General features: G+C 33.5%; 1 protein-coding gene across 3 annotated transcripts in view; it reads right to left on the bottom strand.

Annotated features, from left to right (window-relative positions):
• Window positions 1-7,054: 7,054 nt before the first annotated feature.
• The window catches only part of Itgb1 (integrin subunit beta 1), a 49,259-nt gene continuing 38,947 nt past the window's right edge, over window positions 7,055-17,366 (bottom strand). For 2 of the 3 annotated variants that reach the window (XM_015483470.2, XM_048809095.1), the window contains 3 exons: window positions 13,966-14,132; window positions 12,787-12,867; window positions 7,055-8,303 (listed from right to left, as the gene is read on the bottom strand). In XM_015483470.2, the coding sequence (XP_015338956.1) occupies window positions 12,793-12,867; window positions 13,966-14,132 (242 nt within the window). In that variant the 3' untranslated portion in view covers window positions 7,055-8,303; window positions 12,787-12,792. The remainder of the gene's footprint in view (window positions 8,304-12,786; window positions 12,868-13,965; window positions 14,133-17,366) is intronic. The other variant, XM_015483468.2, reaches the window with a different exon arrangement.

The raw sequence follows: 17,366 nt of genomic DNA, 5'->3' as shown, positions 1-17,366 counted from the left end.
TATAGATTCTCAGGTTTATAAACAAACAGTCCTTAGAACATGTATATCAAATCTTCCAATTAAACTGAGACACAAAATTGATTTTGCCATACAAAATAAGATTTAACCTAATCACCATGGTAAATGTTGTGTAAAGATTTAGTAGTAGTTTCCTGATCTATCTAGCTAGAAGATGTAATGACTAGCTAAATATTTTCTTCTCCAAGCAAGTGCTTGGGTAAATTACCTCCTTTTTTTTTTCTTTCTTTTTTTTTTTTTTTTAATGTTTCTTATTCTTGCCTGCTCTGTTACAATTTCACACCAGGGCTAAGTGAAACAACCTGGGATTTATAATTTTGTTTCTATACTACATATATTTTTAATAGGGTCATCCTACCCTTACAAAAACAGGTTCATGCAATATTTATTAATTTGTAACTTTTTTTCCTAACCAAGTATTTTAAACATCTTTCCAGTTACAATACAGACTTCATAAAATTGGTCACACAGTATTCCATTTAACACCTAACTTCCTGTTGCCATATTACCACCGACTTAATGGCTTACAACACAAGTTTATTAACTTCCAGTGTCACAGGTCAGACATCAGCCAGTTGAGCTGAATCTCACCTGCCAAACTGTTGGGACGAAGACGTTCCTTTCTGAAGGCTTCAGGAGACAATCTATTTCTGTTCTCTTTCAGGTTGTTAGCAAATTTTTTCTTATGTTTAGAGAGCTGTTCTCATCTTTTAGAGGTTACCTGTATTCACTGGCTTATGTGTTACTTTCTCCATCTCTACAGTCAACAACTGGGTGGGGAGAGGGATTGTCAGTTTCCTCTCATGCTTTGATGCACTGACTGACTCCAGTGCCTTCTTTTTCTGCTCTTAAGAACCAATCCAATTTCATCAGGCCTACTTAGGTAATCCCTACCTAAGGTCAGCCAATTCGCAATCTTAATTCTCTCAGGCAACATAATACAGCATATTCACAAGTGCGACACTTGATCATGGATAATGAAACCTTGCTGACTCTAATATATTGCTCTGTTGTTTCATGAATTAATGATGATTAAATATTTGTTGTTTCTAATCATTTGGTATTACAAAGACTTGTAATACAGTTAGATGCATCTCACATCTATTTTTAAATGGTTACCACTACATTCACTTTTCCCCCTGCTTTATCAAGGTATTATTGTTAAATAAAAATTATTGATATTCAAGGTGTACAATGACTTGACACCCACATGTATAATGGTTACCACAACAAAGTAATTAACATATTCTCTCCACAGTTCCCACTGGGCGTGTGTGTATGCTGCGTGCTATGTACATGTGATAAGGACGCTTAAGATCTGATTTTAGTAAACATAGTCACCATGCTATACATTAGATCCCCAGAACTTATTGATCATTAACTAACATTTCATCATTTCTTCCACCCATGATCTTTGGCCCCCACCCTCTATGCTTTCACAGTAATTCCTTTGAGTTCAACTTTTTTTGGATTCCAAATAGAAGTGAGAGCATACAGTAATGTCGTTCTGTATCTGGTTCATTTCACTTAATATAATGTCCTCCAAGTTCATCTGTTTTCCTTTTAATGGCTACATAATATTGCATTACACATACGCATTCTTTAATTTTTTTCTAATTATTTATATATGACAGTAGAATGCAAAACATCATACATAAATGGAATATAACTTATCATTCTTCTGGTTGTACATGATATAGAATCACACTGGTCGTGTAGTCACATATGCACACAGGCTAATAATACCCAATTCATTCAACTACCCTTCCTACCCCCACACCCCCTCCCCTCTTTTCATTCCCTTCTGCCTAATCCAAAGTACCTCTATTCTTCCCTTGCCCCCTCTCTATTATTGTGAATTAGCATCCGCATGTCAGAGAAAACATCTGGCCTTTGTTTTGGGGGGATTAGCTTATATCATTTAGCATGATATTATCCAGCTCCATCCATTTACCAGCAAATGCCATAGTTTCATTCTTCTTTAAGGCTGACTAATATTTCATTGTGTATGTATACCACATTTTCTTTATCCATTCATATGTTGGAGGGCATCTAGGTTGGTTCCATAGTTTGGCTATTGTGAATTGAGCTGCTATAAACATTGATCTCACTGTGTGACTCTAGTATGTTAATTTTAAATCCTTTGAGTATAAACTTAGGAGTGAGATGACTGGGTCAAATGGTGGTTCTATTTCAAGTTTTCTGAGGAATCTCCATACTACTTTCTATAATGGTGACACCAATTTGCAGTCCCATCAGCAATGTATGAGTGTGCCTTTTCCCCCCACATCCTCACCATTTGTTGCTTGTATTCTTGATGATTGCCATTCTGACTGGAGTGAGATGGAATTTCAGTATAGTTTTGATTTGCATTTCTTTGATTGCAAATATTTTTCAAATATTTGTTGATTGTATTTCTTCTTCTGTGAAGTGTCTGTTCAGGTCCTCAGCCATTTAATTTTTTTTTTTTTTGGTGTTGAATTTTTTGAGTTCTTTATGTATCCTAGAGATTAATACTCTGAAGTTCATGTGGTAAAGATTTTCTCCGATTCTGTAGGCTCCCTCTTCATGTTATTGATTATTTTCTTGGCTGAGAAGAAGGTTTTTAGTTTGAATTCATCCCATTTATTCATTCTTGATTTTACTTCTTGTACATTGGGAGTCTTGTTAAGGAAACCAACATGGTGAAGATTTGGGCCTACTTTTTCTTCTGTTAGGCACAGGGTCTCTGTTCTAGTGCCTAAGCCTTTGATCCACTTTGAATTGAGTTTCTTGCAGAGTAAGAGATGGGAGTTTAACTTTATTTCACTACATATGAATTTCCAGTTTTCCCAGAACCATTTGTTGAACAGGCTATCTTTTCTCCAATAAATGTTTTTGGCGCCTTTAGAATGAGATTACTGTATTTATGTGGGTCTGTCTCTGTGTCTTCTATTCTGTACCACACTGGTCTACATGTCTATTTTAGTGCCAGTACCATGGTGTTTTTGTTACTATGGCTCTGTAGTATAGTTTAAGGTCTGTTATAGTTATGTTTCCTGCTTCACTCTTCTTGCTAAGGATTGCTTTGGCTATTCTGGGTCACTTATTTTTCCAAATGAATTTCATGATTTCTTTTTTCTGGTTCTATGAACAATGTCATTGGGATTTTAGTAGGAATTGCATTAAATCTGTTTACAGCTTTTGGTAGTATGGCCGTTTTGACAATGTAAATTCTGCCTATCCATGAGCATGGGAGATCTTTCCATCTTCTAAGGTCTGCTTTAATTTCTTTCTTTAGTGTTGTGTAGTTTTCATTGTAGAGGTCTTTCATTTCTTTTGTTAAATTGATTCCCAAGTATTTTATCTTTTTTGAGGCTACTGTGATTGAGATAGTTTTCCTTATTTTTCTTTCACTGGATTCATCACTGATGAATGTGTTTGATTTATGAGTGTTGATTTTATATCATGCTACTATGCTGAATTCATTTATTAGTTCTATAAGTTTTCTGGTGGAATTTTTTGTATCTTCTAAATATAGAATTATGTCATCAGCAGATAGTGACAGTTCTTCTATTTGTATCCTATTTGTATCCCTTTTATTTCTTTCTAATTGTTCTGGCTAGAATTTCAAGGATGATGTTGAATAGAAGTGAAAGAGAACATCCTTGTTCCAGTTTTTAGAGGGAATGCTTTCAAGTTTTCTCCATTTAGAATGAGGTTGACCTTGGATTTAGCATATATAGCTTTCACAGTGTTGAATTATGTTCCTATTATCCCTAGTTTTTCTAATGTTTTGTACATGATGGGGTGCTGTATTTTGTGAAATGCTTTTTCTGCACCTATTGAGATGATTATATGATTCTTGTCTTTAAGTGAATTGGTGCAATGAAGTATGTTTATTGGTTTCCATATGTTGAACCAATCTTGTATCCCTGGGATGAATCCCAATTGACTGTGGTACACTATCTTTTCAATATGCTTTTGTATGTGATTTGACAAGAATTTTATTGAGAATTTTAGCATCTATGTTCATCAGGGATATTCATCTGCAGTTTTCTTTCCTTGATGTGTCTTTGTCTGACTTAGGTATCAGGGTGATACTAGCCTCATAAAATAAGTTTGGAAGGGTTCCCTCCTTTTCTATTTCATGGAATAATTTGAGGAGTATTGGTCTTAATTCTTCCTTGAAAGTCTTATAGAACTCAGTCAAGAATCTGTCTGGTCCTGGGCTTTTCTTGATTGGTAGGCTTTTGATGGCTTCTCCAGTTTCACTGCTTGAAATTGATCTGTTTAAATTTTCTTTATCTAGTCATTTACTGATGAACACTTAGGCTGCTTCCATTCTTTGGCTATGATGAGTATTAATACTAATTTCATTCCCTTGGATATATATCCAGAAGCAGACTGTTATATCGTACAATAATTATATTTTTAATGTAGGTACAGAATGAATATAAGATATACAATCAATACCTACAGAATTGCCTGGGGTCCAACAGCCTCTTGCCTTGTGTAGGTGGCATCTTAATTTTTTTACTTTTAAATATATTTGGAGAACTTGAATAAAAGAAACTGCATATGATTAAAGCATACACTTTTACAGCACTATGTATATTCACTTAAAGTGACATATTTTTTTAATATCTGTTTTTTCAAGTGAAGTTGGACACAATACCTTTATTTTATTTATTTATTTTTATGTGGTATTGAGGATAGAACCTAGGGCCTTGCACGTGCTAGGCAAGTGCTCAACCACTGAGCCACAACCCCAGCCCCTAAAGTGACATATTTTACCTACTCATTTTTCATAGACCTACATGGAAACATAGAACTATGCAATCAGCATGTTTAAATTGTTAAAGACTTGTGTCACATTAGCTTTTCCGTTACTGTGACTAAAAGGCACAGATACATATTTTGGGCAAATATTTCTCTCATTCTGCAGGTTTACAAGTCTTTTGACATGTCTTTGATACACAAAAGCTTATATCATTACTCCTGTTTTTGTTGTCATGTCTACAAACCTTCTGCCAAATCCACAGCATGAAGATATATTGTCTTCAAAAAATCTTATTGTTTTAGCTCTTATATTTAGGTCTTTGCTCCATTTTTAATTAGTTGTTATATTACAGTGAGAGCTAGGGATTCAACTTCATTTTTTAATTGTTTTTAATGGGTGAATTCCAGTTATCCAGCACTGCATACATAATCAAGTGGCCAGAGATGTATGGGTTAGATTACTCTTGAGTTGTATAAGAGAAAGGGAAAACAGAAATGGTAACTATAGCATGTTTGTTTCTGACAGGGATGATCCAGAAGAGGGGGAAATTGATGACACAAGAGAGAACTGAACTGCCTCCCTGAGCAGGTAAGAGGGGAGGGCACCTAGAATCCAAGTGCAGGACAGAGTTCCATCTACAGGAACTGGCAGCAAGGCAGAGTATATCACTGATAGGTAAATATGGTGGGAAAAAGCAGATCCATCTATTCAACAAGTACTCTGTGCTAGACATTGTTCTTAGGACACAATGGTGAATGAAAACACACAGGTTCCTATCCCAATAGAGCTATCAAATCTAAGGATAAAACAAAGTTCAAATACAAAGAATGTGTGCAAGTCTTAAGGATCTGAAAGTCAGACTCGAATGGGGGTGTTTAAAAATTTGATCAAGTTTACATTTAAAATGCTGCCTAGGGGCCAGTCAGCTGGCAATTGCAGGAGACCTGAATACCGATCTCTGTCTCATGAATAGTTTTAGTCATTAAGCAACACTAATATTATCAATGTGTGAAAACATGTTGCCTTTTACCCATAAAACTGAATACAACTGTTTTCTATAAACTTACAATAAAGTTGTAAAGAAGTAATGCATTAAATTACGAAATTGAAATCTTTTGAATAGCAATTTTATACAAATAAATTAACTTAGTTTTTGTTATGTCACTATGTTTTAGAATTAGGCCTAATAAGACCATAAACCCAGAATATGTAGAAAGTCAAATAAAATTAAATGAATGAAGAGTGACTTTTTGTTAACTTTATGTCCTTAAAATTTTCATAGAATTTTAAGTCTGGGGATTTAACTGAGTTATATTTGCTGCATGCCTTTTCCTGGCATTTTTGCACCCCATCAGTTCAGATGAGATACTACCCTCACAGTGGTAGAGCCTTATTTCATCCAGTTTGGATATGTATTCCCACTTTTCACTCAAAAGCTACTTTTAACAATCCTTGAATTTTTAGAAGAATTCTGAAGCATGAGATATGTTTGATGAACAGGATAATTTTTTTTCATGGATCTTAGGAATTTGTAAAAATGTATGATTTTCCTCACCTCAAAGATACTTTAGTCAAAACTAGAAAACACATCTAAATGAAATATTTTTTTAAAATCAATTAATAATGATGCATGGGTAGAAAACTATAACACAATCTTTCCCCCCTAAATCATTCTGACATCTGTTGTATGCTCAAGAAAGAAATACATATTTCTTTTAATAAACACAAGTTTTTAGTTTAGTTTGTACTGGGGATTGAACCCAGGAACATTTTATCACTGAGCTACATTCCCTGTCCTTTTATTTTTTTATTTTGAAACAAAGCCTCAGCAAGATGCTGAAGCTGGCCTCAAACTTGCAATCCTTATGCCTCAGCCTCCTGAGTCTCTGGGATTAGGCATGAGCCACTGTGCCTGGCTTTCACACAAGTATTTTTTATGAATATATACTTTTACATAAAAATAAACCAAGACCAAAATAATAAATAAAAATTTCCCTTGTTTATCTTATGATTATGATCCCATCTCTAAAATTAAAATTAGAGAATTTCCAGTTTCTAGTAACAGCTCTAAGATGATGTTCATAAAGATCTCCCAATACAGGGAGACAAGGATCTAAGTCTATATTTCACCCCACTCCCCCAAAAAAGAACTGCTTTCGTTTCTCAAGTGGAATACCAACAAACCAGGAATGCTTTTCCTCAACTTCTTTAATTGAGAAAAATTTTGTGCACACAAACTAATAAGGTAGATCAATATAGCACCAAAACATACAATTTAAGTATTTTAGGCATTTTTATTTAATAAATAACTTCAGTAAATAGCATTGTAAAAAGTGAACTGTTAAAATTAAAAGGCACTTAAAACAAGAATGTGACTAGTATGAAACAAAGAGGAGCAATGCAAGCAGTGAGAAGTAAATACACAGTGGTCTGTTAGGACACCAACCGAAAGTAAGACTTGTTCAAAGTGACTGCTGTCGCGAAAACCACAGTACAACATCACACAATCATGAAAAAGGCAAATTTACAGCTAAAACTTTAAAGAAAACGTATTGATTAAAAAAAAAAAAAAAAAGTTTTACCCCCAAATTGCAAACAAATACACTAAAAGATTAGAAGAGGTGATAAAAAGCACCAGGAATTAAACAAAATAAAAATAACAAAATAAAATAAACTCAATCCAAAAGGTCCCCATTCAGCATATACTATGTAAATCATGGCCTTTAAGTAAATAGTGCTAAATCAAGGCCTCTTCAGCAGAAAATTTCCCAGCACTTTTATAGAAGGCTTGAATTTATAAAGGCATAAAAGTTACCAAGATTAAGTAACTCTTAAAATGGCACACAGGTTTTAAAGCTATTTGTTTTTCCTTCCTAACTCTGAATTTTCCCCATGGCCTTTGGAGATCAACTGTTCAAAACTGTTTCACACCAGAAACTCTCAACATACTTGTCTTTCAGATATGTCATCAGTCATGTCTAACAGGCAAACAGCAAAATAAGATTTAAAAACAATCCTAAACTAGCTAGCAGGACATTTCCTTTGGATTCTGTATAACTGAAAACTGACATATCTATAAAGCTAAATATCAGTTTTAATACGTGATTAACAAAAATTCTAATCATGCTCCTTACTTTATGCCCTTTCAATCACCCCAGGAATATCGCTTAATCCAATGAGAGCTTGATTTCAATAGTCCAGGAAGAAAAGGTCAAAAAAGGCACAATGTGACCTTAGCTGACAAGGATACTGATCCTGTCTCAAGTCTTTTGTCAGTCCCTGGCATGGATTATAACATTATTTTAAAAATAATAAAAAAATTAAAATTATACATATTGTACATTTTCAAAACCTGCACATGAATAAAACCATGGCAATAGTGCCCTAAAGCTACCTTACTGTGACTATGAAAATTGCTACTTTGTATTCAGTGTTGTGAAATTTGCACAGGTAATACTCATTTTCCCTCGTATTTTGGATTGACCACAGTTGTCACGGCACTCTTATAAATAGGATTTTCACCCTAAAAAGAAGAGAAGAAAAAAGTGAGTAAAATTATCACTTTGCTAAAACTAGATAGTATTATTTTATAAAACAAGATTAAGAGTTAAAGTCATCTTAAAAAGTAATTTCTGTTTTATTTGTTCAGCTATCACAATTTTTTAGAAGGCATTATTAATAATTGCTTCTAAAGATGAAAAATGAAACTGTTGTGCAAGTCTAATGATATCTCTGTTATCTGGCATAATTCCTTTCCTGAGTCCTTCCTCTGTTGGAGGGTTGAGTTAACAATGTCCTCCATAGCAGAAACTATACTGCTATCATGGTGGATTCTCTCCTTTGAACAAGTTTTTAATGCCCACGTCATAGAAGAATTAACTCTGACTCTTATACCCTTATTATACACAGAAAGTGCTTATCAAAATGGTATTCCTTGGCTTCTTCACTGTTTGATGAGTTCCTTCTACAAAAGTTAATGACTGAGAGCTTGTGACTCAGTGGTAGAGTGTCTCCTAAGCAGGAAGCCCTGGGTTCAACCCCCAGCACTACCAAAAAAACAACAAAACAAAACAAAACGAAAAAAAAGCAATTATTGATTTAGAGGTCTGAATAAGGATGTTGGTGTCACTGAGGGTACTCCTCCAAGTCACATTGCCAATTTGCTTAAAATGTTAATTCTCATTCTTCATGAAATTTTTATTTTGGTGACGTTTTACTACAGTACTATACATTAGTAAAAAATACTGCAAGTCCAGCAAGAGACTCCAAGCTATAAATATAAGAGATCTTTCAAGATCCAAAAATATACTGACAATGATGTTTTAAGCAAAAAAATAGCATACAACCAAGTTTCTGCCCTCCAGGGGTTATAGTTTTGTGAATGACAGTTAAGAAAAATATCACACTCTGATACAGTACAAAATAGAATTATGTATGTAATATGGGAATAGTATTAGAAAAGAGTTAACTTTATCTGTGATTAGGACTCCTTTCATAGTGAAATCAACTACAAATAAATTACTGAAAAATAAACAAATACATGCAAAGTCAAGGTACAGGGAAACAATGGCAAATATACACAGAAACACATATATAATTCAAAAGTTTTAAGTATGAGTGTGGGGTGGCATAGAACAGGAGACAAGACAAAAGGAGAGCATTCAGAGGCTGGGTTCTGTGACTTCAAATAAACTACTGTGATTTCAGCTCAGCAAGTAGCATAAATGCCAATTAGAACAAGACCTTACACCTTAGCCCTCACCTAATACTCCTTAAAATGCAACTTAATTAGTTATTTCCCAATCAAGATCCCTCAGGAAAATATGACCTGTAGTCTAGAATCATACAAAATCTCAAATTCTACTATCTAATCCAATCCCAACTGGAGATTATACATTATTATACTGACATCAAAGGAGATATTTCGAATAGGGGTCAGGGAACAGGATTCTAGCAACTATCTTCTTAGGAAGTTTTAGAGTACAAACAAGTTAGACTTATTATTTCCATCCCTCCATCTGCATGTGAGGCTAGTACTGCCTTTTTTTTTTTTTTAAGTCGTGATGATAAATTACCATTCACTTAGGTTTTTATAAAAACAATAAATTAGACATACCTAATATTTTTATTTTAGAATTATAAGAACAAAAAAAATTTTTAAAAACCTATTATTAATTAATCCAAAGCATAATTTATATGGAGGAACTTACCTTTGGAGAAAAGTTTGCTTTGCTGTATGTACAAACATTTTTATTATACTATTTCAAAGCCCATCCAAACAAAAATTTAACATGCAAGGTTAGAGGTAAAATTAAATTCACTATCTGTATTAGGCATCAATTTAAATGGAGGTGAACTAAAGTAATTCAGATTAGTGTCCATCATTCAGAATGCAACCCCGCCTTGCAAAAAATCAAAGCTTATTTTATAACTAGAGAACAGGGCTATATTCTGAAATAAGGTCATCTGTACTCAGTTAAAAACTCTTCCTTGTTCTCTGGAATGGCAGTGGGGCTGCAAAATCCTTTCCATAATACATTAGGCATGCAGTGCATAACTATGTGAGATACGGAATCCACATTTAAATCTGCAAAACAGCAGAGGAAGCTAAACTAATTTTTTAACCCACTTTAATGGTTATAAGTTGATAACTTAATGGTTTTTTCCTAATGCTCCAACATGGTAGTCATGCTAAAATAATTACAGTGCCTGCTAATAATGTAAATTAGTTGACCTGTAAACCTCTGTCCCATACCAGAAAAGTGTGTTACAATCTATGATTTGTTTTAATTTCTCAATGCTTATTTAATAATTTCTATTATGAATTTCTACTTTAATTTTTTTTATAGAAAACACCTCAGGATATTCTCTAGCTATAAATTTGCCTGGAATTCACCAGTACATACAGAAATTTTTATCAAACATTTACTTCTTACATTATGTGAAATGCTAATTTTGGTTAAAACGTTGAACATTACAGCTAAGAAATTAAGTAAACAATAAAACATTAGGTATAAATAAAAATTATATGTTGCTAATTTATTTTGAGGTAAAATTAAACATTTATAGTAAGGGTGAAAATTTCATCTTACTAATACAAGTAGAAATTGTTTCTCAATGTGATTAAAAAAACACATGAAATGGTCAATATATGACTTTTTTGAACTATAAATTAAAAAAAAAGTATCATGTCTCAGACTAACACAAAAATGTACCAATTTTCCCACATATGAATTTGACTATAATTTTCTGCAAACAAAATTAAATTTAAATATAATTTGCTTAGGAAAAAATCCCCAAAATCCAACAAGTCATGATCCCTAGTATTATTGAAGTTCCAACATGCCAGAAAAATAGTTAAACATTGGTAATGTGACCTAGGGTTCAATTCCCAGTACCAAAAATAATATATATATATTTTCTCAACAGAGCAAATAAGCTATAGTGAATGGATTCCACGTAACTAAGTAATTTTCCTATTACTTTTGCCATAGCACAGAGTTACCCTGATTTACAATCATCACAAAGCTATAATTCTTTATAGTGATCTACCTCTTCCTAATCAGATAACATAGTTTTCCGTAGATAAGTGGCTGCTAACCAGTACCACATAGAGGACTACAACTAGGACCTAGAGTCCAGCTACCCGGGTTTGGATCTCAGTTCTCCCATTAACTTGTGAACTTGGTCAAGTTACCTAACCCTTCTATGCCCCAGTTTCCTTATGTGTGAAACAGACATAAAAATAGTTCCTACTGTTTTCACTAGTAAATAAATATAGAGTAAGTATTGAAAAGTGTGTCTGAGACATAAGGATTATCATGTATTTTCTATTATTACTAAAATTATTACCAACACCATCATTACCTACACAACAAAGTAGGAAGTGAGAAAAACTAAATTCTTCCAGGCTGTATTACATTCAACTGGTGAAAAAAGCATTCTGAATTATCAGGAGAATTTGGTTCTAAACTCAATTAACTTTTTTATTAGAGAGTTTTAGGGCTTACACAATTATATTAAATAAGGCTGGAAGCATTTCATAAAAATCCATATATGAACAGTTTGTATAAAGAAGAATTCTACCCACTGCTGATATAAGAGAAAATGATAAAAAAACAGAACAAACCAAAAAACCATGTCATCTATAAAACATAAACTTACCAAAACAAGTCCCCCAGGTATGGAGAACAGGATAAGTCTTATTACAACTGTAAATTTTTCAATAAAGTTTTTATTTAAAAACGTAAAAAGATTTTTCTAAAATATTTGTTATAAAAATATTCAATCTTAGTATTGAATGTTAGAAATTTTGACTTATTTAATAACTAAAGAGAAATACACATACATAATCTTATGACTCTTATTGGAATTTCAAGTTATGATCAAAACCCAAAGAATCTCAAAATATTTCTAGACTCAATAATGGTACTGTAGATGTAAACCACATAAAAAAATTATTCCATTTTATCTTGATCTTCCTATTTTATAATTTGGACTTTACATTCAATTTTCACTACTCAACCCTAAAAGTTACACATAGTAATTTGTTATTTCAAGATAACACCACCAAAGGCATACGACTATAATGAAGATCATTTGCCAAGAACCACCACCCCAATTAATAGATATTACCCATCCCTTACTACAAATATGAGAAATTGAATCTCTGTGTGGTGAAGTGACTCAGTGCTCTTCTACTTACTAAGTGGAAGAGCTGGGATTGAACCTAGGTCCATCTGATTGGAAAGAACATTTTCTTTTCACTATGACATAGTCATTACTTCTGTACCATACAGTTTATTTTAAAATCCTTCTAAATGATGTTAACACACAAAATGAAAAGCCAGAAGATAGCCATATAAAAAAGCCAGAATTAAAAAGAATAGCAATGGTGAAAAAGGACACACGGTGCAGTAAAAAAAAAAAAAAAAAAAAAAATTTAAAAAAATAAATAAAAAATAAATGTTCACATGCAAAGACAGAAAGTGAAAGGAAATACGAACGGCAACTTAGAGACCAGCTTTACGTCCATAGTTTGGATTCTTGAAATTATTAATAGGACTCTTGTAAATCGGATTTTCTTGCTAAAGTAAAAGAAATAGTTTCTAATGACTTCACCAGAAAATGACACTACAAAAGAGAATTTTTACTATTTCTACCCCTCTGAAATTCATATTTTTTAAAAAAAGCAAATTGTAGTAAAATGCAAATGACTAAAATTCATTTATAATTTAAAAATACTTAAGATTGTCATTACCTTCTTGTGTAAAAAGAGGAATATATGAGGGCTGATCATGTAGCCACCCCACCCTCTGATTCTTTATCCAAAAGCACTAAATGTTAAGCAAAAATTTTCAGTCATCTGTAGTTTTTAAATTTTCTCATGAAGCAAGGTCTATCGAGATTTACTTTATATAAATTATACTTTTTTCAGGCAGAGTTCCATGAGTTTTCAAATGCATAAACACCTATAATCAAGATCATCCCAAAATGATCTGGTCAACCTTTCCCTCAACTCTAACCGCCAGCAATTACTATTATGATCTCTGGCCCTATAAATGTGTCTTTTCCAGAATGTCATATAAACAGAATCAATATTGATAGTCTTTTGAATCTGGCTGCTCTCTGCTTCATGTTCTTTGTTTAAAAAAGAGGGTGGTGGTAGACAGGCACAGTGGCACACATCTATAATCCCAGTAACTTGGGAGGCTGAGGCAGAAAGACTGCAAATTTGAGGCCAGCAACAGCAACTTAGGGATGGCCTATCTCAAAATGAAAAACAAAAAGGGCAGGGGATATAGTTCAATGATACAGTGCCCCTGGGTTCAATTCCCAGTACCACAAAAAGAGACAGTGTATGAATGGTTCCACTGAATAGCTTACTGCACAGACAGCATTATTGAGGATTCTGTTTTTCATTAGACAAAGCAAAAGAGCAAACTTAGGATCAAAACTATTAAAGAACTAAAAATACTGGCCTCTGTAATTAAAACATATTATTATAATGTTTTGTTTCAAAGGGACATATTTACAATACCTTCTGTTTTTCACTAAATGTAAATCCTCTCTGAATAATGAACTTTTGGGAAAATGAAATATTTAAAGAAGACTTTAATAATCAGTCTTTCAGTTAATAAAATAGTGTTACATTTATTTTACTTTTTAGATGTTTTACAACTTACCGTGTCCCACTTGGCATTCATTTTCTCCTTTTCGAATTTAGCAAATTCCCTTCTGTCATGAATTATCATTAAAAGCTTCCAAATCAGCAGTAATGCAAGGCCAATGAGAACAATTCCAGCAACCACACCAGCTACAATTGGAATGATGTCTGGACCAGTGGGACAGTCTGGAAAATCAGAAGGTTAATAATGAGCATACAGGGACTAAAATGTTCAAATTCCAATCATGACCACAAAGAGCTGGGCAGTATCTTATAAAGTAAATAGGACTAAAAACCCAAGATGCCGAGCACAGTGGCTTACACTTATAATTGCAGCAGCTTGGGAGGCTGCGGCAGAAGGATCGCGAGTTCAAAGCCAGCCTCAGCAAAAGTGAGGCTCTACACAACTCAGTGAGACTGTATCTAAATAAAATACAAACCAGGGCTGGGGATGTGGCTCAGTGATCAAGTGTCCCTGAGTTCAATCCTCTGTACCCAGTCCCCAGCAAAAAAGCCAAGGTAAGTGAATGGATGCTATCCCCCAAAAGCTTAAAAAAAAAAAAAAAAAGACAAAACAGGTAGTTTATAAGGTACAACATGATTAATAATCAAAGATCATGTATTTTTCAACACATATGTTCATTTCTATAAGAAATTGAAATTTTTTTAAAAATCACTTATAATAACATCAAAAATCATCAAAAACTTACATATAACTCTAATAAAATATGTGCAAGATTTGTACATTAAAATTACTAAATAATGATAAAAGAATCAGAGAAGACCTGACTACATTAAGAGATATTCCATGTTCATGAATTAGAAGATCTAATACTGCCAAGATGTTAATTCTCCCCCATTTGATCTATAAACTCAGTGCAATTTCATCAAAATTCTGGCAAGATTTTTATAGGTATCACTCAGCAAGCTAATTCTAAAAGTTACATGGAAGGCAGAAAAATAGATTTGGCTTAAAAATAGACAGACCAATGGAACAGGATAGAGGGCCTAAAAGTAAACCCACACATCTATGCCAAGTCATTTTTGACAAAGATGTTAAAAACATATACTGCAGAAAGGAAAGTCTTTTCAAAAAATTGTTCTGGGAAAAACTGAATGAATATCCACATGCAGAAGAATGAAGCTAGACCCCTATATTTGACCAGTGACAAAAATCACCTTAAAATGGGTTAAAGACTTAAATGTAAGATCTCAAAGTGAAACTTCTTGAAGAAAACAGAAGGGAAATGCTTCTGGACATTAGAATGGGCAAAGATTTTTATTCCAAAAGCATAGGAAACAGAAGCAAAAACTGACAAATAAGACTATATCAAACTTCTGCACAGGAAAGGAGACAATCTTTAACATTCAGAGACAATCTAGAGAATGGAAAAAGAATGTTTGCAAATTATACACCTGACAAGGAATCAATATCCAGAACATAAAAGCAACTGAAAAAATAAATAGCAAAAAAGACACACACCAATTTAAAAATGAGCAATAGATCTAAACAGACATTTCTCAATAGAAGACATAAAAATGGCACAACAAGTATATGAAAAAATGTTTAATATCACCAGTCATCACAGTAATACAAATCAAACCACAATAGGATTATCATTCCAATCCAGTAAGGACAGCTACTATTAAAAGATACAAAGTGCTGGCAAGGATATGGAAAAATGACAACCCTTGAACCTGTTGGTAGGAATTTAAATTATTACAATAATTATGGAAAACAATATGGAGGTTTCTCAAAAATTAAAGACAGAACTACTAACAACCATTCCAACAACATTCCAACAACCCCATTCTTCAGTAAATACTCAAAGGAAATAAAATCAGTAAGGTAAAGATATCTGCACTCTCATTTTTATTGCAGCACTATTCACAACAGTCAAGAAATGGAAACAACCTAAATATCTATCAATAGATGAGTGCATAAAGAAAGTGTGATACATATGCACAAACAGAATACTATTCAGCCATGAAGAAGAATGAAATTTTGTCATTTGCAACAATATAAATGGAAGTTAAGTTTATTATGTTAAATCAAATAAGCCATGTACAGAAATACACGTATCACACTGTTACAGGGTTTGGGCCTTCCAGGAAATTGAGATAGCACAAACACACCCCCAACCCCGCCACTAAACCCCGAATTCTTGCCATCAAGTCAGAAAGGTTTCAGACATGTCACTCAGACTAACAGCCATGAGTTTAGTTTTTTAAAGGGACAGGAAAAGGAAAAGGAAAAGGAAAAGGAAACACTCTTAAGGAAGAGAGTGCTTCCTCTCAGAGAGGAAAGGGAGAGTTGCCTCTCCTGCACGCCAGTTTTATTGGGAATCCCAGAGAAGGTCCCATAGTCCCACCCAGGTCTACCTCTAGACTTTTGACTAATAGCAGGATGACTTCAGACCTTCAATTCCCCACTGCCAAGACAACTCTAGGTCACTTTGGACCATGCTGATGGGTTCTAATTGTATTCTTTTTTTTTTTTTTTTAACATCATTCCTTTTTTCTTTTCCTTCTTTTTCTAATAATATTCTTAACCATAAATTCTTACAGATTTTTTGGTAAAGAGGAATTATCCTTATCCCTGAGTTTCAGGATTTGGTCTGTGAAAAAGGGCCACAAAAGTCTCCCCCTTCAGAGTTACTTGGGTTTCTTTTATTGACATTTCAGGCCTGCACTTCTCCTGAAGGAAATAGAGGAATGTGACATATCCTGTCCACTTAAGTCAGTCATGGATGCAGGTAAATTGATTCTTAAAAAAGAAAGCATGTAGGGGTCAGCACAGTGGGCCCATTTAATAGAAATTCCCTTAACCTGTGTTCCCATCATTTGCATCTGTCTGTGCCCTATTAACATGATCTCACACATATGTAAAAATCTAAAAAAGTTGAGATCATCAAAGTGGAGAGTAGAATGTGTATTAACTTACAGTGTAGTGAGAACAAGAAGTTTTGGTATGCTATCGCACAGCTACAGACAACAATGACCTGTGTTTTTCAAAAAGCTACAAGAACATATATTCAAAGTTTACACTATAAAGAAATGATAAATATTTGAGTAGATATGTTGAACTGAATTTAAACATTACAAAATGAATATATGTACCCCAAACATTCCATGTTTACCCCACTTAAAGACATTTTTATATTTTATGTATCAGTTAAGAAATGAATTTAAATGGAAAAAAAGAGACTAATCATAAAGCTATGAGACAGTCTAGTACAGCTAAAGGACCGACACATAGATTAATGGAAGAGAATAGAGAAGAGAGTCAGAAACCCACCTACACACATTAAGTTCACCAAATTTTCAACATAACTGGAGAAAGGACAATCTTCAACAAAAGATGCAAGACCTAGACAATCATTCAAAAAGCTGTCTCTTACTCCATATACTAAAATTAAC

This window comes from Marmota marmota, unplaced genomic scaffold (genome assembly GCF_001458135.2).
Source record: "Marmota marmota marmota unplaced genomic scaffold, marMar, whole genome shotgun sequence".
NCBI lineage: Eukaryota > Metazoa > Chordata > Mammalia > Rodentia > Sciuridae > Marmota > Marmota marmota.
Note: the sequence above shows the minus strand (reverse complement) of the source record. Positions and strands in the feature narration are given on the sequence as shown.